Here is a 23897-nt window from a genome sequence, read left to right as displayed (position 1 = left end):
CAGTCAACGTACTCTGCACTACACATCTATAGATGTTTGCCGAAGTTTTAGATGTCATGCCGAATCTTCACAATTTTCACCTTCCAACTTGTACTATTTCCATTCTACCCACTTTCTTATTCTTTCTGGCAGCTTTCCCCTTCCCTTTCCAGTCCTGATGAAAGGTCTCAGCCCAAAATATCAACTGTTTATCATCTGTGCATGTGAACTTTCCTCTATTCAGGACATCTACAGCAGCAGGTGCATAAAAAGGGCCCCCGGAGGATCATCAGGGACTCCAGCCACCAACCAAAAACTGTTTCAGCTGCTTCTGTCTGGCAAATGGTACCACAGTATTACAGCCAGGACCAACAGGCTCCAGGACAATTTCTGGCCATCAAATTTATCAATACACACTGATCTGATTGCATATCTGACGTACATACATATATATAAAACAATTACGTATACAATTTTAGTGTTTGAGCAATATCCTCCTTCATTTCCCTTCCTTATTACTTGTGCATACTGAAAGAGATGCAACATACAAATTTTTACTCCCCATGTTGTGAAGTGGATGCACGAAATAAAATTCTAATTCATTTCCATAGATGCTGCCTAACCTGCTGAGTTCCTCCAGCATTTTGTGCATGTTCTTCAGGAAAATACATGAGCAGGATATCAAATATTTAAAATATGAGTGTGAGATAGAATGACTTCCTTACCTGACTGAGTGATAATTGTTTCAAATTGCAGGTGCTGCACAGAATATTTAGTCCACTCATGCTGTGCACTAGCCACCCATTCAATCAGCTGTTTTATATGTAGTCTATAAAGGCCCAAAGAGCTATCCAAGTCCTCTGCTGCAGCAAGTGAAGCTATGGTCTTCTTTGCCTACAAACAATTCATCGTGAAACATGTTAAAGATCAACCGCTCACTATAATGGCATGGACAGTTAGATATACACTCAGTGACCATTTTATGAGGTACACCTTCTTGTTAATGTAAATATCTAATCAGCCAATCATGTGGCAGTAATTCAATGCATAAGAGCCTGCAGACATGGTCAAGAGGTTCAGTTGTTGTTCAGACCAAACATCAGAATGTGAAAGAAATGTGATCAAAGTGACTTTGACCATGGAATGATTGTTGGTGCCAGACAAGGTGGTTTGAGTATCTCAGAAACTGTTGATCTTCTGGGATTTTCACATACAACAGTCTCAGGAATTTGAAGAGAATTTTGCAAAAAACACAAAGAGGCAGTTCTAAAGGCAAAAACGCCTTGTTAATGGGAGAGGTCAGAGGAAAATGGCCACACTGGTTCAAACTGACAGGAAGGTAACAGTAACTCAAATGGCTACGTATTACAACTGTGATATGCAGAACAGCATCTCTGAACATACAACATTGGTAGGCTGCAGCAGCAGAAGACCATCAACATGCTCTCAGTTGCCACTTTAGTAGGTACAAGAGGTACCTAGTGTCACTTTATGCACATACAATCAATCTACGTACGTAAAATATCTTGTGTTTATGCTTATTGCACTTCTTAAATTATTATTGTGCTATTTATCTTATTGTGTTTTCTTGTGCTGCATTGGAGCTGAAGAAAGAATTATTTTGTTCTCCTTTACGCTTGTGTACAGGGAATGGCATTAAACAATCTTGAATTTCAGGCATATTGGTGCAGTTATTTCAAATCAGGTCAAAGTAAACTGCACCTGATGTGTTGTAGCATTGTAACAGCACCAAAGCTCCTTTAGCTTTTTGCTTCACAGTTAACATCATAAGAGTTTGCAATCTAGCACTGAATCATGCCAAATGCTAATTGGAAAGCAACAGAAAGTGGGGAAAGCAAACATGAAGACAAACTAGAAACTCCTTGAGATAGTTTTTCCCAGAAAAGCTGCCAACGTAGTTGAGATAAATATTTTATTTTATTTTATTTTATAAATATTTTATTTTCAAATTATATGCCCTACCTCAGAGAAATACAAGTAGATCCATTAATCTCTTCAAAAGGGGAACTGGATATCTTTACATGGAAAGGAAAATTTTACAGGGACTTCAGAGAAGAAGCAGAAGGTGGAATTAATGCAACACACACAAAATGCAGGTGGAATGCAGCAGATCAGCCAGCATCTATAGGAAGAAGTACAATTGATGGAGGGTCTTGGCCTGAAACCCTTCTTCCTATAGATGCTGCCTGGGCTGCTGCGTTCCACCAGCGTTTTGTGTGTATTGCTTGAATTTCCAGCATCTGCAGATTTCCTCATGCTTGAGGTGGAATTAATTGTTGGATTTTTCAAAGACCTGACTTGGTGATGATGGGTCAAGTGGCATCTTTGCATGATTTAATATTAAGCAACTGGCTGAAATTATCATGCCCATTATAAATGGATATCCCTGATGGCAGAACACTCAATGGCTACTTTATTAAGTATGGGTGGTACCTAATAAAGTGGCCACTAAGGGTAAGTTTGCAGTCTTCTGCTGCTGTAGCCTATCCATTTCAAGGTTCAATGTGTTGTGCATTCAGAGATGCTTTTCTGCACACCACTGTAACAAATGTCATTGCTTGAGTTACTGTCGCCTTCTTGTCAACTTGAACCAGTCTAGCCATTCTGCTCTGATCTCTGTTATCTTTCACCCACAGAACTGCCACTCACTGATGCTCTTTGTTTCTCACACCAGTTTCTGTAAATTCTAGAGCAGAGGTTTCCAACCTTTTTTATGCATGGACCTCTATCATTAACCGACAGATCCATGGATCCCAGATTGGGAACCCCTGCTCTAGAGAGTGTTGTGTATGAAAATCGCAGGAGATCTGCAGTTCTGAGATACTCAAACCACCCTGTCTGGCACCAACAATCATTTCATGGTCAACATCACTTTGGTTACATTTCTTCCCCATTTTGATGTTTAGTCTGAACGACAACTGGATCTCTTGACCATGTCTGTATGCTTTTATTCATTGAATTGCCTCCACATGATTGGCTGATTAGATATTTACATTAACGAGCTGGTGTACAGGTCCACCTAATATAGTGGCACAGAGTGTAAGCTTTTAACATTACTTTAATCTAGAGAAATTCTGTATTCATTAATGCATGGCAGCCATTCAAAATATTTTTTAAAATAAACTTCATGTAACTTTCCACAGTATGCAACACAGAAATGACAGATGCCATATTGCTACACAAATTATAAAACTCCCTTAGTTCTTTCAGTAATGTGTTTTAACTGCAAGTCTCGTAATGATCACCCACTATTCCACCAACGTAATGGTTCCATTTCCCAGGCCATCCATCCTTGCAGCTTTTTAGAGACAGATTAGCAATTTATGCCTAATTACGGGAAGTTTCATGCTGTTGCCCGAGTCCCATTGGGAGAAGGATGGAGACTGCCCTAGATTAGTTCACCTCTGACTCTTTATAATGGATTTGGAGAACAGAGTCCCATCTCATCATTATAGGCCAAATTCAAACTGTTGCAAAGAGAGTGCCATTTGTGTTTCAACCCTTTATTTAATTCAGCTCAGCAATGGATTAAAACATTCAGTGATTTGTGCATATTTCTTCAGTCCTACTTAACTTGAGATCATAAACCAGTTCTCCAAAATGCTCCTATATAAACTATCCCTTCAACTGAGACTCACTGGATAACACTGCCCTGAGTTAGAAAAAAGAACAAAGTGGTGGAGAAAATCAATGAGACTGCCAGTATTCGAGGAGGGAAATTGACAGTTCGGGCTTCAGTTTGAGATCCATCACCTCATTTCATAATTACTCTAGATATCAACCTCTGCAGATGTATCTTTCCAATTAGAAAGTTACACGTTCTCCAAAACCAGAGGCCCAACATAAACAAACCTATTATAAAAAGCCAGAGATGAAATAATCTTGGGCAGTCTCCATCCTTCCCCCGTTGGGACTTGGGCAACAGCACAAAGCGTCCTATAATTAGGCACTGTATACACTTAAAGCAGAGGCTGATAGGCTTTTAATTAGTCAGGGTATGCAAGGTTACAGGAAGAAGTCAGGAGAATGGAGGTTGGGACTGATAATACATCAGCCATGTATGGCTGAGCAGACTCAATGGGCTGATTGGCCTGAATTAGCTCCTATGTCGTTTGGTCTTAAAACCAATATGATATTTCCAAAACAGAACTAAGCTAAACCACCATTAAATGTTTTTGCAGATAAGTTTAAAGTGAGCTATCAACTGCCTGGTTGGTTAGCAGGTTCTTCCCTCACACTGTGAGATTAATGAATACCCTACTACCACTGAGTTCTCATCACGAGGAGAGCAGCTGTTTACTTGTGCTGTGCACTACATGCATTTTGAATTATATTTTATTAACTTATTTGTGGCAATATTTTGTTTTATGTGCTTTGTGTGATATATGTTTTGTGGGTGCACCGTGGTCCAGAAGAACAATGTTTCATTTGGTTGTAAACATGTACAATTAGATGGCAATAAACTTAAACCTGAACTTGATCTATTCTTGCAGATCCCACAGCAGTATTTTGAAGAACAAGGATATTATACCAGTTAATACAAACAGCTGAACCATCATGTATACTGGTCACCAGGTCAGTATTAAGCTGCTACTTGTGGGATATTGCTGTGTGCCATGTACTGGGCACATTTTCTGTTTCCCTACTTTACAACAGTGATTGACTGCACATCATTGATAAGATTTACTGGTGGTGAAAACTGCCAGATAAATTTAAATCTTTTTTTTTTAAATGGAGAAAGTCGTAAGTACACAATCAATTACAACCTTGTGTGGTTGGAGAAAATAATGAGAATGAGTTGGGATGCAGATCCTTGGATTTCTGTAATATAAAGACGAGTATTTCAAACCTAGTTTACATGGAACACCAGTAGCTTTTCATTATATTTTACCGGTTGAATTCAATGCCTGGTTCTGGATTTCAAACAAATTACTTTTGGCACAACACTAAGTATTTCACATCTGAGAATGCTATCAAGTGAATATTGGCACATTTAGAGGGCTACAAAGGCAATTCATCATCCAAACAATTAGGGTAAAGGAGTCGTTCCCTTCGGTAGAATAACAGTCAATCCAAGGGTCCTGCATGAATAGACACTTTGGTTTAACTCTTCAAAAACGACATAAATCTTTTCCGGTTTCAGAAACATTGATGCATTGTTCAACCATGGGACAACCTACCCTGTTCATGATGCAGGAAGTGAAAATTATTCCCAGTATGAGTTCCAAAGTTCTCACCTAAGAACCTTAGCATTGTCAAAGATCCCTCCCATCACTCCAATAATCTCTTTGACCCCGTCCCCCACCACCATCAGGCGAGAGATACTGTGGCAATAGGACAAGGACTGTTAGGATGGGAAACAGATTTTTCTCCCAGGCTGTGAGACTACTGAACTCCCAGCCACCACCAAGATCTCACCACGTAGAAAGAGCCAATAGCATTTACTGTTTACTTTTTAAACTTGTGACATAACTGCATCTTATTATTTGTTTATTTATTTGTAGTAATATTACTTTATGTACTGTGTGTGAATTAAGCATACGGAGTTGTGAATCTTGGTCTGGAGGAATGTTGCTTTATTTGGCAGTTTCCACGTACACAGATGAAATGACAATAAACCCGAACTTCAACTTAAAACAAGTCTATTAGTAAGTACTTGTGTGACAGTCACGCAAGTGAGTTACATGTTGCTGCAGCAGGATAAGGGTTGAAGATTCATGGTGGTTACTCCAGATCCAATACACATAAAAAAATGCAATAGGCATAAAGAACACAATTTTTAAAAACTAACTAAAATACAATGTACAAGCAACCGTTAAATACATAATCTTATTGTATGTATATAAAGTAATGTTAGGTGATGTCTATGTGGCGGTGGGTGGAGGTGTTGATCTGCCTGATTGCTTGGGGAAGTAACATACACAAAATGTATGCTTAGCAGGTCAGGCAGTATCTATGGAAAAGAGTAAACAGTCGACACTTCAGGCTGAGACCCTTCTTCGGACTGAAAGGGAAGGAGAAAGATGCCAGAATAAAAAAGGTAGGGAAAATGGAAGGAAACTGAAAGGTAATATGTAAAGCTAAGTGTGTGAGAAATATAAAGAGCAGGAGAAGAAAGAATCTGATAGGAAAGAAGAGTGGATCATAGGGGTAAAGGAAGGAGGAGGGGACCCAGGGGGAAGTGATAGCCAGGTGAGAAGAGGTAAAAGGCCAGAGTAGGGAATAGAAGAAAAGGGGAGGTGTAGGAAAAAATATGGAATGAGAAATCAATATTTATGCTATCAGGTTGGAGACTATCCGGACAGCATTTAAGGTGTTGCTCCTCCACAATGAGGGTGGTCTCATCTTGGCACAAGAGGCAGCCAAGGACCAATGTGTTAGAATGGGAAAGGGATTTAGAATTAAAATGTTTGGCCACTGGGAAGTCCTGCTTTTGGTGGATGGAGCGTAGATGCTCGACAAAGCTGTCTCACCAGCTTGGAGGCTTGGGGAAGTAACTGTTTTTGAGTCTAGTGATCATGGGGTGAATGCTGAGTAGCCTCTTCCCTGATGTGAGTGGGACAAACAGTCTCTAAGCAGGGTGGGAAGGATCCTTCATGATCTTTCTGGCCTATAACCGGCACCTTTCTGTATATGCTGTATGCCTTTGGTACAGTTAGGCTGATGGTGGTGATGCATTGGACAGTTTTAGCTAGCCATTGTGGAGCCCTCCTGTCTGTCACAGTGCAGTTTCAAGCACTACCAGGTTCAGGAATAGTTATTACTCCTCAACCATCAGGTTCTTGAACCAAGGGGTTTAACTTCATTTTATTATTGAAATGTTCCCACTTTCATGTTCCCATTGAAATGGACTCACTTTCAAGGATTCTTCATCTCATGTTCTTGATATTTATTGCTTATTTTTTATTCTTCTTCTTCTTCTTATTATTATATCTTTCTTTTTGTATTTGCACAGTTTGTGACTTTTGCACACTGGTTGAACGCCCAAGTTGCCGCTGTCTTTCATTGATTCTATTATGGTTATTATTCTATTATGGATTTATTGAGTATACCTGCAAGAAAATGAATCTCAGGGTTGAATACCTTGATAATAAATTTACTTTGAACTTTGAATAAGACTACACAGGTCAATAAATGGAAAACTAGTAAAAGTGGAATCTACAATCTTTAGCACAAGGTGGCAAAGGACATCAAACTGATTCCTCTGTCACACTTACAAACTACTTCAACTGCTCAAAGGTGAGCTATGCTTTCAGAGAATCAAGGCCTTCACGGTATTTCCCCTACCTGTAGGCAACATACACTGTGTAAGAAGATTTTTTTTTAAATTTAGAAATATAGCATGGCAACAGCTCCTTCCAGCCCAACAAACCTTTGCTGACCAATTACACCCATGTGACCAAAAAGCACCATGTCTTTGGAATGTGAGAGGAAACAGGAGCACTTGAAGGAAACCCATGAAGTCAAGGGAGAAAAGTAGAAACACCTTACAGATAGCAGGGGGAATTGAACCCTGGTCGCTGACACCGTAAACTGATGCAATAACTGCTACACTGTCATGCTGCCTCGACAAAGAACAGAAGTTTTGACTATGAAGCAATTTGATCATAGAAATAGTCTGACTCCAACTCACACATTGAATGTTTCACCTCACATTGGAAAATTCTGATTCATTCTGTCCGTCCACTAATCAGATCAGGAAATGGAACAAATTGAAAATAGCTGCAGTCTTTCTCCACTCCCAAAACCCCCCACTCTCCCCAAGTGGAAACTGGACATATCTTTTGCTCCGTTATACTTTTTAAATTAGCCTTTGGAGTTAGCAGCGACAGTTACCACTCAGAATCAGAGAACAGGGTTTGTTTGCTGAAATATTTCCAATGACTTCACATGAATGCATTCATTAGAGCACATAGCATTCTTAGACAACGACGCTCAGAAAAACATTTGCAACCACTTAAGACGCCCAAATATTACCTATTGCAGTAGTTCACGCACTCTGTCAGAAGAAAATCAGCAAAATAGCTAACAGCTGTCAAATCAGAGGTCACTCCTCTATTGCATAAAAGAATTTTTCAAAATGCAGGTCAGCCATTTGGCCCTTCTGAGGCTGCTCCACCATTAAATAAGGTCATAGCTGATCTTACTGTGGGCTTCAACTTCATTTTCCTGTCTGATACCCATCATCTTCAATTTCTCTGTAATCTAAAATACTTTGTTGCATCATCTATACCAGGGGTGTCAAACTCATTTTAGGTCACGGGCTGGATTGAGAAAAATGCGACTTCATGCGGGCCGGATCAGTTGTGCACACGCGCATGCTCCCACAGCTTTCGTTGCCTTCATTTTTTCAACCTGCTCTCATGTGTCTCAGTCTCTGCTATATCTAAAATTGTTTCACTTCACGAATTTCGTCTTTTATGAAGCAGATTGCCTAGCGAGCATTCTTTTTATGATTGGTATTAACTTACAGACGTAGATTACAAGAAAGTAGGCAATGAGAAAGAAACGATGCTATTTTGGCTAAGATTGTTTTGGGAGCCATACCTTTTCCATTAATAAACTGTTTGAAATCAAGCATTAGCAAACACAAGTGTAGACCTAACACAGGGGTGTCAAACTCAAATACACAGTGGGCCAAAATTAAAAAATCGGTACAAGTCGAGGGCCGGACTGGTTCAGCGTTTATTGCAAAACTTATTGAAATGAATTTATTACACATATTAACCTGGAACTAACAAAGCTTAGGTTATTGCCTACAAAAACAACATTGAACATTAAATAAATAAAAAATCAGTTGCATTTATTTCTTATGGCTTTATCTGCAGCTTTTCCGGAGTAATTTCTAATGAAAACATTTTTCCACAGGCCAACACTCTGTGATTCAAAACTAGTCTAAGCCAGATACTTGGCATCTCACCTTGGATGCAAGTTCATCAATGTTTGGAGTCAGGCTCTGAGCTGAGGAAATCCTCAGAATTGAGTGAAGGTGTTCATCAGAAAGACGACTCCTGTGTGATGTTTTGTTTATCTTCATCAAAGAGAACAGTTGTTCACACAGATATGTGCTGCCAAACATAGAGAGCATTTGAGCAGCTTGGGTACGCAGCTGGGGCATTGTGTCGGGAATGAAACGTAGAAACTGTGCAGCGCCCACCGAGTCATACTTTGCCTTGAGTGTGTCACCACATTGGAGTTCAAACAGCTCCATTTGTATGTTGGTTGGTGCGCTTTCCACGTCAGCTGCAAATGGATTACTGAGCAGTTCAAACCTGCTTTTTTGGGCTTCAAAGTCGGCAAATCGCCGTGTGAAGTTGGCACCAAGTATGCTAAGTTTTTCAGCAAACTTTGCACGTGGGAACACTGCGGTAGAAACCTGCTCTTTCATAGTTTGGCAACACGGAAAATGGCTCAAGTTTTCTTTTGCATCTGCGTCTCCCACAGGCGCAGCTTGGTTTTAAAAGCCCTCACTGCAGCGTACATGTCTGTGATCACACGACCCCGCCCCTGAAGCTGCAAGTTGAGCGCATTGAGATGGCTCGTGATGTCACACAGAAACGCCATTTCACAAAGCAACTTTTTATCCCGGAGCTCTGTTGTGTCTTTCCCTTTGCTTTCCATGAACTGACAGATCTCCTCACGCAACTCGAAACATCTTTTCAGCACTTTTCCTTGGCTTAACCATCGCACCTCTGTGTGATAGGGCAAATCATTATATTCTGAACCCAACTCCTCCAGAAATGACTTGAACTCACAGTGATTTAAACCTTTGGCTCTTATGAAGTTAACTGCTCGTGTTATGGTGCTCATTATATGTTCCATTTTCAGGGCTTTGCCACACAACTATTCCTGGTGTATGATACAGTGATAAGCTGTCAGCTCACCTGCGCCGTTTTCCTCCCGCGTCTTCTCCCGGATCCTGCCCACCAATCCACTCTTTTGACTGCACATCGCGGGCTTCTGTTTCTTGTCCAGATGCTTGTATTTGTCGTGGTGTTTCATTTCATAGTGTCATCTTACGTTATATTCTTTAATTACAGCCACACCGTCTCCGCACACAAGATAAACAGGTTTGCCCTTTATATCTGCGAACATATACTCTGCCTCCCACCTGCCTTGAAAACCCCTGTTTTCAAAGTCCACCTTTTGTTCAGCCATTTTTGGGGTAAGGGATAGCTGAAAGTTGATCACATGTGACTAGCGCCATAAGGATGCTGATGAGAGAGTAAGGCAAGCACGAGCAATGCACTGGCAGTGCATTGTGGGATTTGTAGTATTAGTGGTGCATGCAATATACTGGCGGGCCAGCTCTAATAGAGAAAAAAATTATTCATTAATGATATTCAGGAAATAAACCAGGGAAACCGAATAAACACTAAAAACCCTGAAAACCTGGTACCTGAATAAACTCAGCATTAGCCATATCATACGCCATAGGCGTTTTGATTACTGGGGCCAGCTTTAATAGTAATTAGATATTATCTTGCGGGCCAAAGATAATTCCACCGTGGGCCGGATTTGGCCCGCGGGCCTTGAGTTTGACATATATGGTCTATACAATGGCCTGACCAATCATCAGTTCTTGGTGGGGGGGGGGGGGGGGGGAGACAATTACAATTATTTACTTCTCAGAAGAAATCTTCTTAGAGATTTACTTCTCAGGATCTTCTCATGATTTACTTCTCAGAACCTTTGAGCAGTTGAAATAGTTTGCAAGAGTGACAGAGGAATCAGTTTGATGTCCTTTGCCACCTTGTGCTAAAGATTGTAGATTCCACTTCTACCAGTTTTCCATTTATTGATCTGTGTAGTCTTATTCAAAGATCAAAGTATTCAAAGCACTCCTCTGCTTCCTAGTCCTACACGGGCATCTCCTTATTCTGACACTGAGCTCTAGATTTCTTCACAAGAGGAATAAATTCTCATAGCATCTACTTTGTCAAAGCCTCTTAAAACCTTACATGTTTCAATAAAATCTCTTCTCATTCCTCTAAATTCCAAACAAATCTAGGAATTAGTCTATTAAACCTTGCATTGTCTTAAGTCCTGAACTAAAGTGCCCAAGACAAGGAGATGCAAACTGTTATCCAGTTCTCCAGGTTAAGTCTCACCAATGCTTGTGTTATTCTCATAAGTCTTCCCTACTTTAGTACTCTAACCTTCTTAAAGATTTAAACTGCCTCAAAATGGTCCAGTGATGATTCCACAGACTCTGCACTCCACTTCATCCAGTCCCACCTGGAAAATGGTGCCTCATGTGACAGAGTACCAAGGGAGAGTCTAAGACCAGAGGACACAGCCTGAGAAAAGAGGGGTGCCCTTTTAGAATGGGGAAGAGGAGGTATTTCTTTAGCCATGAGTGATAAATGTGTGGAATTCTTTGCCATAGGCAGCTGTGGAGACCAAGTCTTTATATATATTTAAGGCAGAGGTTGACAGATTCTTGATTAGTTAAGGCATGAAGGGATATGGCAGAAGGGAGGAGATTGGGGCTGAGAGGAAAACTGGATCAGCCATGTTGAAATAGTGGAGCCAACTTGATGGGCCAAATAGCCTAATTTTGCTCCTATATCTTATGGTCTTTTCGACTTCAGCTTGTTTAATATGATCATCCCTCAAAAGCTGATGGGTAATCTGTCCTTATTGGGTCTCAACACCTCTCTCTGTAACTGGATCTTGTACTTCTTAACAAAGGCCATAGCTAGTCTGTGTTGCCAGAAATGTCTCTAGCTCCATCGCACTGAACACTGGTGCCCCCAGGCCTGCATGATCAGCTCACTGCTGTCCACGCTGATGACGCATGACTGCACTGCTAGATCCAGTTCAAACTGAATCATCAAGTTTGCAGATGACACAATAGTGGCTGGCTTTATCAACAACTACAACAAGACGGAGTACAGAGAGGTGGTAGAGCAGTTGATAGAACAATGCAAGTACAACACCTTGAATCTCAAACACAAGAAAATCTGCAGATGTTGGAAATCCAAAGCAACACACACAAAATGCTGGAGGAACTTAGCAAGTCAGGCAGCATCATTGGAAAAGAGTAAAAGATTGTTCAGGGCCCCAAACAGTCCTTCCAGGTGAGGTGACACTTGACCTGCGAGTCTGCTGGGGTCATCTACTGTACCTTGTGCTCCAGGTGTGGCCTTCTGTATCTCAGTGAGGCCTGACATAGACTGGGAAACTGCTTTGTTGAGCACCTTTGCTCCATCTACTACAAAAGTGGGATCTCCTGGTGGCCACCCATTTCAATTTCGACATGTTAGTCCATGGCCTCCTCTAATGCCACATTGAGTCCAAGTTCAGTCAGACAGATATTCTGTCTTGGTAGCCTTCAACCTGATGGCATGAATATCAATTTCTCTAACTTTCAGTAATTGTTCTCCCTCCCCCCCACCACCTCCTTCACCATTCCCCATTCCTGTTTCCCTCTCTCACCTTTTGTCCTTACCTGCCCAACACCTCCTTCTGGTGCTCCTCCTCCTTCCCTTTCTTCCATTGTCTTCTGTCCTCTCCTATCACACTTCCCCCTTCCCCAGCCCTTTATCTCTTTCACCAATCAACTTCCCAGCTCTTTACTTCAACCCCTCCCTCACCTCCCAGTTTCACCTTCACCTGCCTCCTAGTACTATTTCCTCTCCTCCTCCTCCTTCTTTCACCAATTTTTCCCCTTTCTTTCTAGTCTTGATAAAGGTTCTCTGCCCAAAACCTCGACTGTTTATTCTTTTCCACAGATGCTGCCTGGTCTGCTGAGTTTTTACAACGTGAGTCTCAATATGTACAAGACTAAAGAGATGATTGTGGACTTTAGGAAGGAACAGGCTAACTGCTCCTCACTGCACATAAATGGCTCCTGTGTGGAAAATTAGGTGCACCAAGTTTCTGGGAGTGCACATAATGGATGATCTTATCTGGTCCCTTAGCACAAACTCTTTGGTCAAGAAAGCACATGAGTGTTCTTACTTCATGAAGTGAGCTGCATCACTGTCTGGTACAGGAATTGTAAGGCTTCTGACCACAATTCCCTACAAAGGATTGCAAGGACTGCCGAGAGGATTATTGGGGTCCCTCTTTCACCCATTTGAGATACTTATAAGGACTGCTTCTTGCACAGGGCCTTTAGAATTGTCAACAATGCCTCTTAACCATCCAACAATGTCTTTGACCCCTACCATCAGAACTGTTAGGATGGTAAACAGCTTCTTCTAACAGGCCATAAGACTAATGAACTCCCTGCCAGCACCCAGGTCTCATCAACATATAAAGTGCCAGTACTGCTATACTGTTTACTTTCTAAGTTATGTTGTAAATCCGTTTTACTATTTGTTAATTTATTTGTGGTAATATTACTTTATGTATTGTGTGTGTGTGTGAGTTATATGTACTGAGTTGTTTCAGTTGGTGGTAAACATGTGTGTGGCTGAATGACAACAAACAGAACTTGAACTTAAGTTTGTAATTTCCTAATTCTCAAATTTTAAGATAAATCATACACAGAAAGCACCATCCCAATTAAGTGAAGGAGTTCCAATGTAATATATAAAAGTAATGCTTTATATCACTGAAAACATTTTAGACCATTTTGGATGAATGGTAATCAATCTTTATGCATTTTTTATTGCAAAGTAAAAGAGACAAGCATTCATATAATGACAAACAAGAGAAAATCTGCAGATGCTGGAAATCCAAGCAACACACACAAATGCTGGAAGAACTCAGTAGGCCAGGCAACATCTATGGAAAAGAATACAGTCGACATTTCGGGCCGAGACCCTTCAGCTGTTCTGTGTGTGTTACATTCATATAATCTTCTGGTAAGATAGTGGTGCACTCAGACACAGCAGCTTCTATGGGGTTGACCAAAGGTATTACTATCTTTTTGGACATTGTGTGGTGTGGAACACTGCAAGCCCAATTCATTAGTTTATTTGTGAATGGTAAGGGCAGAGAAGATGAAAAAAATGGATGACAGATAAAATTCTGGATCTAATGAAAAAAAGACAGAAAATCACACCAAAGGACAGTATGAAGTATAAAACTTTAAACAAACAAATCAAGTGAACATGTAGGGAAGTGAAAGAACAATGGATAAATGGTGAACGTGAAGAGATAGAGAAACTGAAAAGTACTGGCGATATGCACAAGAAGGTGAGGACACTCAAGAGTGCTAATTGTACATCTAGTGTGTGTTTCAAGGCAAAAGGTGAATCAATACTAATGGAAAAAGGAGATATACTGGCTAAGTGGTCTAAAGTTGTTTGAAGATATGAGAGGAGAGAAGGCAATAATTACTAATAACATGGACGGCCTACTGATTATAAAATTAGAATTTAAAGCAGCAGTGGGGAAAATGAAAAAGAATCAGGCATTAGGACCAGATGGTATTGCTATAGCAATGATTCAAGTGCTGGAAGATTTTGGGATTGAAAGTTTGACAGATTTGTTGAATGAAATACATGAATGCAGGGAAATACCTAAGGAAATAAGCAAGTCAGTCTTTATTGCACTGCCAAAAAAAAACCAAGAGCAATTGAATGCAAGTTGCACCACTCAGTTAGTTTGACGAGTCATGTTGTGAAAGTCCTGCTACGAATCATCAAGATGAGAGCAAGAAAGCGCTTGAAACCAGAGATCGCGCACATTGAACGTAGTGAAACATAAAATGCAATCTTCATCTTTAGAATGATCTGTGAGCAGCCACAGAGGTCCAGAAAGACCTATACCTATGTTTCATCAATTTTACCAAAGCTTTTGATAAGGTGAAACACGAAGGGCTTATAAAAATCCTTCAACGCTTGCACATTGATGGGAAAGATATCAGAATCATCAGAAATTCATACTGGGAACAAAGAGCAGAAATGAGAGTTGACAAGCGATTATGTCCAGATTAAGAGGGGAATCAGACAGGTTCTCTCACCTGACCTATTCAACCTTTACAGCAAGAAGATTATAAGGGAAATTAGCAGTATCCCAGGCATGATAATTGGTGAATACAATTTGAACAATCAACAATATGCAGACAGTGCTGAGAGCTACTTCTGAACAGAAGCTCCAAGAAACACGAGATAAAGTTGTCAAAGAAAGTGCAAAGAGAGGATTGACTGTCAACTGCAAGATGCCTGAATGTATGGTTGTCGCAAAAAAGAAAGAAATACAGAAACGCGAACTGAAAGTGGGTAACAAAGCAATTAAACAAACATGGAAGTTCAATGGAAACATCTGATGGTAGATCTGATATTGAAATGAGGAGGATTTGGATTGCTAAATGCACGTTCAAGTGCTTGAACAAGATATTAAAAAATAACATAATTTCTATGGATATGAAACTCAGCGTTGTGGTACTGCGTTCATTCCACATGAACATATGGAAGCAAATGTTGGACAACATCAAAGCAGAGTGAGGGAAGACTCGAAGATGAAGAAATGCATTTTTCTTTAAGAAGAACAATGAAAATATTGTAGAAGGACAAAGTAACAAATGAAGAAGTGTTATGAATATCTGGAATAAGAGGAGAGCTGATAACAGGAAACAGCAGCTAGAATTTCTGGGACATGTACCGAGGAAAGAGAAGCTCGAACATCTTGCACTGATAGGAAAAACTACCGGAAGAAAAAGTCACACTCGACAGCACGTGACATTCATGAGTTATATCAAGGGATGGTCAAGCAAAAGTTTTGAAGAGCTTATTAAAGCTTCTCAGATTAAAGACAGACGAAAGACTGAGACTGCCCACGTAATATGACATGGCATATGATGACGATGAATGCTTCTTGCACTGATTTCAGTCCATCCTAAAGCTCTTTGCAGCCAACAAATTAGTTTCAGAGTGAAGTAAATGCTGAAAGCAAGAAATATGACAAGCTATTTGTTTACAATAAGATCCTATAGATTAATATGCTAACAAAACATCTTCCTCAAAGATCGAAAACCCCCACTATCTGGGCCATGCCATCTACTTAAAGCTACTGAGATAGACAGTCAACGTTTCGAGTTGAGACCCTTCCTCAGGACTGGAAAAGAAGGGGGAAGATGCTAGAATAAAGGAGGGAAGGATGATACATAGAAGGTGATAGGTGAAGCCAGGTGGGTAGGAAACATAAAGGTCTGGAGAAGAAGAAATCTGTTAAGAAACGAGAGTGGACTCCAGGAGAAAGAGAAGGTGGAGGGGAGGTGATTGGCAGGTGAGAAGAGTTAAGGGGCCAGAGTGGGAAATAGGAGAAGAGGGGAGGGTGAGGGAACTTTTTTTACCAGAAGAAGAAATCAATATTCGTGCCATCAGGTTGTAGGCTACCCTGAGGGAATATAAGGTGTTGCTCCTCTACCCTGATGGTGGCCTCAGTTTAGCACTAGAGGAGGCCACAGACCCAGAACGGGAATGGGAATCGGAATTAAAATGTTTGGCCTCTGGGAAGTTCCACTTCTGGCGGATGGAGCGGATACACTCAAGGAAGCGGTCCCTCAAATGACTAAAGTCCTCACCAATGTAGGGGAGGTTGCACTGGGGGGCACTAGACACAATAGATGACCCCAGCAGATTCACAGGTTAACTGTTGCTTCACCTGGAAAGACTGTTTGGGGCCTTGAGTGGGGGTGAGGCCACTTGCAGGGATAAGTGCCAAGAGAAAGATTTGTGGAGAGGGATGAATGGACATGTGAATCACGGAAAGAGCGATTCCTACAGAAAGCAGAGAGAGGAAGGGGAGAGGTACTTGTTAGTCACCTTAAGTACAGACATGCCTGCAACTAGTGTCACTTTATGGACATACAATCAATCTATGTATACCAGCTATCTTATGTATTTATATTTATTGTGTTTTTTATTATTATTATGATGTCCTTTATCTTATTGTGTTTTTTTTCTGCTGCATTAGATCTGGAATAACAATTAGTTCGTTCTCCTTCAGACTTGTGTACTGAAAATGACTTTAAACAACCTTGCATTACTTGAATTAACAAGAAATGCCAACTAGCCCAACCAAGTTGATCCAATTGTACAGGCAAGCCCCACTGAACATCCTTCTCACTATATTCATCAACACCTTCTCCCTCTTGAAACTTTTGATTGAACAGCATTCCAATGTCCATCCCCTTATTAATTTATACTTACAACAGTGACTACACATTAAAAGTACTTCATTAAGCTGCACAGCACTTTGAGACATCCGGAGCCTGTCAAAGGCATGACATAAAAACAAGTTCCCCCTTTGTTTATTATTTAATAGCCTGATCCTCCTTTGGGTATCATATTCCAGCTGATTTCCTTCTTTAGGCAGAAATAATTGTGAGTGGTGGGAACAAACGGTCTGAGTCAGTTTTGTCAATTCCTTTCATAAACTTGTAAATTATTAGATCACCTGGAAGTTTCCTACATTATGAATTCAATGAGACCAAAGTAAATTGCTTAGACTGTCGTCGTAACTTAAGCTGCCAAGGCAAAATTCGCTGCTTGCCTTTCAAAATCACTCATTTATTTCCAGCAATGAGTTAAGAGCAATTGCTCTGCCTGAGACCACAAGAAACGGAGAGAGTTGCGGACACAGCTCAGCACATCATAGCGATCAGCCTCCCCTTCATGGATGCTGTCTGTACTACCCACTGCCTCTGTAAAGCAGCCAACACAATCAAAGGCTTTACTCCTTGGACATTCTCTTTTCTTCCCTCTCACTTCAGGCAGAAGATACAAAAGCCTGAAAGCATGTACCACCAGGCTTAAGGACAGATCCTAGCCTGCTGTTAACAGTTCAAAGTTCAAAGTAAATTTATTATCAAAGTACATATATGTCACCATACACAACCCTGAGATTTGTTTTCTTGCACGCATACTCAGTAAATCCAAGAACCATAACAGAATCAATGAAAGGTCACACCCAACACAGCAGACAAACTATCAGCTTGCAAAATACAAACTGTGCAAATATAAAAGAAATAATAATAATAATGATAATAAATAAGTAAGCAATAAATATTGAGAACATGAGATGAAGAGTCCTTAAAAGTGAGTCTATAGTTTGTAGGATCAGTTCAGTGATAGGACAAGAGAAGTTGAGTGAAGTTATCCCCTCTGGTACAAGAGCCTGATGTTGAGCTGTCGAAACTGTTCCTGAACCTGGTGATATAGGTCCTGAGGCTCCTGTACCTTTTTCCTGATGGTAGCAGTGAGAAGAGAGCATGACCTGGGTGATAGGCTCTTGAATCCACAATCTACCTTGTTATGATCTTGCATCTATTGTTCACCTGCACTGCACTTTCTCTGTAGCTGTTGCACTTTACTCTACATACTGTTATACTTTTACCTTGTTCTCCCTCAGTGCACTACATAATGATCTGATATGTATGAACAGAATGCAGGACGAACTTTTCATGGTATCTTGATAAAATAATAAACCAATTTACAATACCAAAAGAATCCTTACTGCTCTTGATGAAGTTGGGTTAAATCCTTCAAGACAGTAATCTCATGATCTCTAAATATGCATTCTATCCCTTGTTAATGCAATCCACTATTTTGTCTGCCCTTTGTATTGCACCTTAATACTCTCTTATTGGGCTACTAAGCAGAAATGAGAAATCTTAATATGTAACGTTGCTCCATTTAACAAATTTCCACACAAATAATTTTACACGTATTATTAAATAGCTATGTTATTTCTCTAGCACATCTTAAAAGTATTCTCCCCAGTTCTGATTTATCACTTGCCTCACGTTCTGACTTTTGCTGTCCTTCTTGTAACTTTATCCAAGGCCCATGGTAGAAGGCTCTGGCAGCAACTTGCAAATAAGTCTGTTCTTAACTACTCTTCATTCTGAAAATGATCCAAATGCTGGTCTTTGCTTTCCATTTTATATAAATCTTCTACCTAATGGTGCATTTCATCCATTTCATTATGTTTTCACTTCCCAGCTTATGTATTGCTAATATATCCCCCCCCCCCCCACCCCGGGCAAAACTTGGTCAGGGCATCAAAGGACATGGCAAGAAGGCAGGTGTATGGGGTTAACACACATAAAATGCTGGAGGAACTCAGCAGGCCAGGCAGCATCTATGGAAAAGAGTACAGTCAATGTTTCGGGCTCAGACCATTTGGCAGGACTGGAGGGAAAAAAAGCTGAGGAGTTAACTTAAAAGGTGGGGGGAGAGGAGAGAGAAACGCAAAGTGAAAGGTGAAACCTGGAGGGGGTGGGATGAAGTAAAGAGCTGGGAAGTTGATTGGTGACACAGACAGAAGGCCATGGAAGAAAGAAAAGGGAGGAGGAACACCAGAGGGAGGCAATAGGCGAGCAAGGAGATAAAGTGAGAGAGGGAAACGAGAAATCGATGTTCATGCTATCAGGTTGGAGGCTACCCAAATGGAATATAAGGTGTTGTTCCTCCAACCTAAGAATGGCCTCCTCATGACAGTGGAGGAGGCCATGGATGGACATATCAAAGTAGGAATTAAAATAGGTGGCCTAATTAAAATGAAAGACCTAATTCTGCTCCTATCCCTTTTTGTCTTATGGTCTTATCTCCAACTTCCCAAGAGGATAGTGGTGTTCCAGCATCATGAATTGGTTTTGACCTCTGTTGACTCTGTCTATGCTTTCCGTTCCCTTGGGAAAGCAATCAACATAATCAAGGACCACCCCTCTCCCTACCCCAGTCACTCTTGCTTCTTCCCCTTCCTATTGGGCAGAAGATATAAGAACTTGAGACCATTTACCATCAGGCTCCTGGACAGCTTCTATTCCATTGCTTTAAGACTCTTGAATGAACATCTTCTGTGATAAAAATGAACACTTGATCTCTCAATCTACCAAATCATGACCCTCGCACTTTTTTTGTCTACCTACACTGCACATCCCTTGTAACTATAACACCATATACCATATTCTTTTATTTTATCCTTTGTACTACCTAGTATGGAATGATCTGTTTGTGAGGAATGCAAACAAAAGATTTTGCACTATCTCTGTACATGTGACAATAATAAACCAACGACTAAAATACCAAGTTGAAAGTTTAAATACTACTCACTAGAGCAATTTCTTGGCAAACCATAGCTTTGGCAAAAAACTGTTTTGAAAATTCCAATGCATTCAAAATAGATTTTGCCCTTCCACCATACCAGAAATCTGCAAAATTTGGCTCAAACATAATCCCTCATTAGCAAATCCAGGTGATTATCCTTAGCTAATTACACTAAGTATCATCAAGTTCAAATTCTCAGCAGAACTATATCACAGAGCTCCAGGACAGAAGTAATTACCGCTTAGACATCACAGTACCTACAACAACTTCAGTGCACCTTTGCTGACAAGGTCAATTATATGGTCAGGACCAGGATGGATTAGAGATAGTAAGGACAAAGGCAGAGCTGAAATATTGAGGAAAAGAGAAAATAAATCAAGAAAAAAGGAACACAGAAACACACTTTACTACGGACCAGTGACCAAATTATTTCTAATGCAACCTATTTACAAGGATTATATTTCTTCATTGTACCTTGAATTACATTTAAAGACTTGGGATCAATTCAACCTATTCAACATTTCTTCCACTCAAAACCACTTCAACTCTCAGAAAAGCCAAACTCACTGCAAGATGGAACTTTTAGCTATAAATTAGCATGTACCCAAAATTAAAGCTGAAAGACAGTGAACCTATTCATTTAGGCTTTGAAATGTTTGGCTTTCAGAAGAGAAGGGGAAAAAAAAAACAATCGCCAAATTACAGATGAACTTTATTAACTAACTGATGTGGTTTGCACTCTGTAATACCTTGTTTTTCAGCTCTTCATCAGAAGTCATAGACATGACTGTCACCAGCACTTTCAGAAGTGGGAGATTGATTTCACGGCATTGTTTCCCACATACTGTAATTAGGATCTGTGCACACAGAAGCAGTTGTTCCAAATATTCTACCTATGGGTATCAGAAAGAAAATAAAAGAATCAATTAACGTCTTGCTCTGAAAAAGCACTTCCCATTCCACATGTTCACTTTTGATTTTTATTTTACCTGTATAAACACAGGCCTGTGGGAATTAACAAGGCTATAATGGAAATTACAAATTTGTTCCAAATTTGAACCCGTAGCTATATTAAAACCTTTTACATCATTCTGAACCTACATGTGTTTTCGATGGATTAAAACTGCCAAGATTGTTCTGGTAGAAACCAAAGCAAAAAAAAAGTGTACGTGAAAGATAATACTGGAAACCACACACCCCAAAAGTTGTCAGCTGCTTCACACACATCAACTACCTGCTAAAAAAGCAGCAGACAGAAGTCATTTCAAACCAGTTTCTAGGTACAAGTATTGTTAGCTGGTAAATGTTTTTAGCAATAGCTAACATTGACTGATACAGTTTTCTATACTACTAATTTTTAACCCACATTATACCACGTATTTGGAACCTTTTATTTCCATTTATTTGATTCCCAGGTTATGAAACTGTGAAAAGATTATGACTAAACTGAGAGATTTACTATGTCTGACCTCAATATGTCCTAAAGCACTACTCTTTTTATAAAGACAATTTTTTTTTCCTCATCTTGTTTTGACAAAAGCCACAAATCTATTTTCTCATACTATTTTCTTGCAGGTTGTCATTAATACAACAGATTTCAAAGACATGGATCCAATTTCATTCAGCTGGGCTGCCAGGTGCAAAATTTGGCTAAGAACATGGGTAAAAGCCTCCATACAACAAGCTGAATACTTTTTGAAAGGAGTAAATTTCCTCCTATAACAAAGGCCTCAATTGGCCATTTTACCGATTATCATTTTTTTTTCTTTCAGCTACCACCATGAACACCTGTTTGTGACCTGTGGAAGGAACTTGTATCTAGGTTAAATTCATACACATTGCCAACAGAGAGGAAGTTTTGCCTTTGCACTTCGTAGGGCTGAACAAATGTCATTGGGCAATTATCTCACATACCTTTAATGATTAAAATCTTTGTGTTCACAAATGTATTGTTTATTATCTGAAGCACTTTAAACTTGTTCCAGCATCCAATCCGAAGGTGAAAAACAGAGGGGGGGGGGGGTTTAGTATATTAGAACATTTAATAGGCACCATTTTGTAATGGTGACACCGTTAGTTTTTCCTAAGGGTGCAATAGATAAAATCGAGTCATGTGCATGATATGGCCACGTACAGGTACAATGAAAAACTCACAATAGCATCATGAATGATTCTTAACCAGCATGACTGCACAGAAGTAGGATTTGGAAGGTGGGGTGGGTTGTGCGTTAGAGTGAAGAGCAGCCCTAGAGAGATTAAAAAGTTCAAAGTAAATTTATTATTAAACTACATGTATAACACCATACATAACCCTGAGATTCATTTTCTTGCGGGCATAATCAGTAAATCTAAAAATCATAATAGTATCAATGAAAGACTGCATCCAACACAGCAGACAAACAACCACTGTGCAAAAGATAACAATCTGTGCAAATACAAAAGAAAAAGAAATAATAATAAAAAATAAATAAACAATAAATATCGAGAACATTAGATGAAGAGTCCTTGAAAACGAGTCCATAGATTGCGGGAACAGTTCAGTGATGGGGCGAGTGGTTATCCTCACTGGTTCAATAGCCCAATAGTTCAGGGATAATAACTATGAGAATTACTTCCTTTAATGGTAAAACACAAATAAATCCATTATTAATTGCCAGCTATGATGTAACAGGAATGTCGTCACCTGACACTCATTATCATATTGTCAACACAAAACTTGATGTCTTACTAGGATGTTTATATTATTTGGTTTTTAAAAATCTCATTATTTTGAAAAGGTCACTTTACCAGGAAATATACCCTCTCTTTGTGATTTGTTTTATAGTTAACTTTACAGGCCAAATGTCCTAATTCTGCTCCAAAATCTTATATTATCATCTAAAAGGCTACAGAGCTATCATGGGAAAAGTCTATTACTTTTTATCCAAATTAAATGGCAAGAAATATGTAAGTGTTCAATAATGTTGGCAAGTCATTGGTTGCAACACTGATTTTTGAGAAGAGACTCAGATCATTTGGTCTATCAAAAGAATGCCAGATCATAAGATGATGTTGAAGTTCAGGAACACATAGGTAGGCAGGCAGATTGCAATACAGATTTAGGATGCTTTCAACATTCAGTCAGTGTCTCTGCAGATGACTGGGAAGCAAATACAAAATGTCATTCTGGATGGCCTGATCAGTTTGGGGCTACAGAGAGGAGCAACACGTTAGGCTTTTGTTCTGATTGATGCCAAAGGAGATTTGAAATCTGTATTCAGATCAATGCTAGTGCTTGAGACATCCTACCTGTGAAGAAACACTTTTTCACACTTTGAACATACAAATAATTAATCAGTTCCAACATTATGCTCTATAAAGATTGACGGCACCACATTAGAGTCCTGTGCAAAAGTCTTATGCACATATATAGCTACGGTGCCAAGGACTTTTGCATAGTACTGTATTTGACAACATGGGAATGAAGAGTGAGTTTGTAAATCTGGTGGCAGTAAAGGATGCTGGGAACGTCGAGGGTGGAGCACCATCGGTGGGGGGGGGGGGGGGGTGCAGCAGGTAACAGAGAAAAAGTGCCAGTGGCGGGAGGGTGGTGCGGGTGCAGACACACCCAGCCCTGAGACATCAGACAATCACATTTGATCATTTGATTCCAAACAATTGGTTTATTGATCATTACAGGTGTCTTTGGTGTTTCCCATTCCCTCCGCTCTCCCTTCCCCTTTTCCCAATCATGATTCCCCTATCCCTGTCGCCTTCACACTCTCAGTCTACAAAAGAGACCCATATCAAAATCATGGTTATCATCACTCACATATGTCATGAAAGTTGTCTTTTTTTTTCAGCAGAAGTACAGTGATATGCATAAAATTACTACAGTACTGTGCA

The 23897-nt window shown here is 40.0% G+C and overlaps 1 protein-coding gene across 2 annotated transcripts in view; it reads right to left on the bottom strand.

Annotated features, from left to right (window-relative positions):
• The window catches only part of LOC132399082 (dynein axonemal assembly factor 5-like), a 175153-nt gene that overhangs the window by 64666 nt on the left and 86590 nt on the right, over nt 1-23897 (bottom strand). For both annotated transcript variants that reach the window (XM_059979036.1, XM_059979037.1), the window contains exons 7-8: nt 20762-20905; nt 705-873 (exon numbers count right to left, since the gene is read on the bottom strand). In XM_059979036.1, coding sequence (XP_059835019.1) covers nt 705-873; nt 20762-20905 — 313 coding nt within the window. The remainder of the gene's footprint in view (nt 1-704; nt 874-20761; nt 20906-23897) is intronic.

Source organism: Hypanus sabinus, chromosome 9, assembly GCF_030144855.1.
Source record: "Hypanus sabinus isolate sHypSab1 chromosome 9, sHypSab1.hap1, whole genome shotgun sequence".
Lineage (NCBI taxonomy): Eukaryota > Metazoa > Chordata > Chondrichthyes > Myliobatiformes > Dasyatidae > Hypanus > Hypanus sabinus.
The sequence above is the reverse complement of the archived record's forward strand: the minus strand, read 5'-3'. Positions and strand labels throughout refer to the sequence as shown.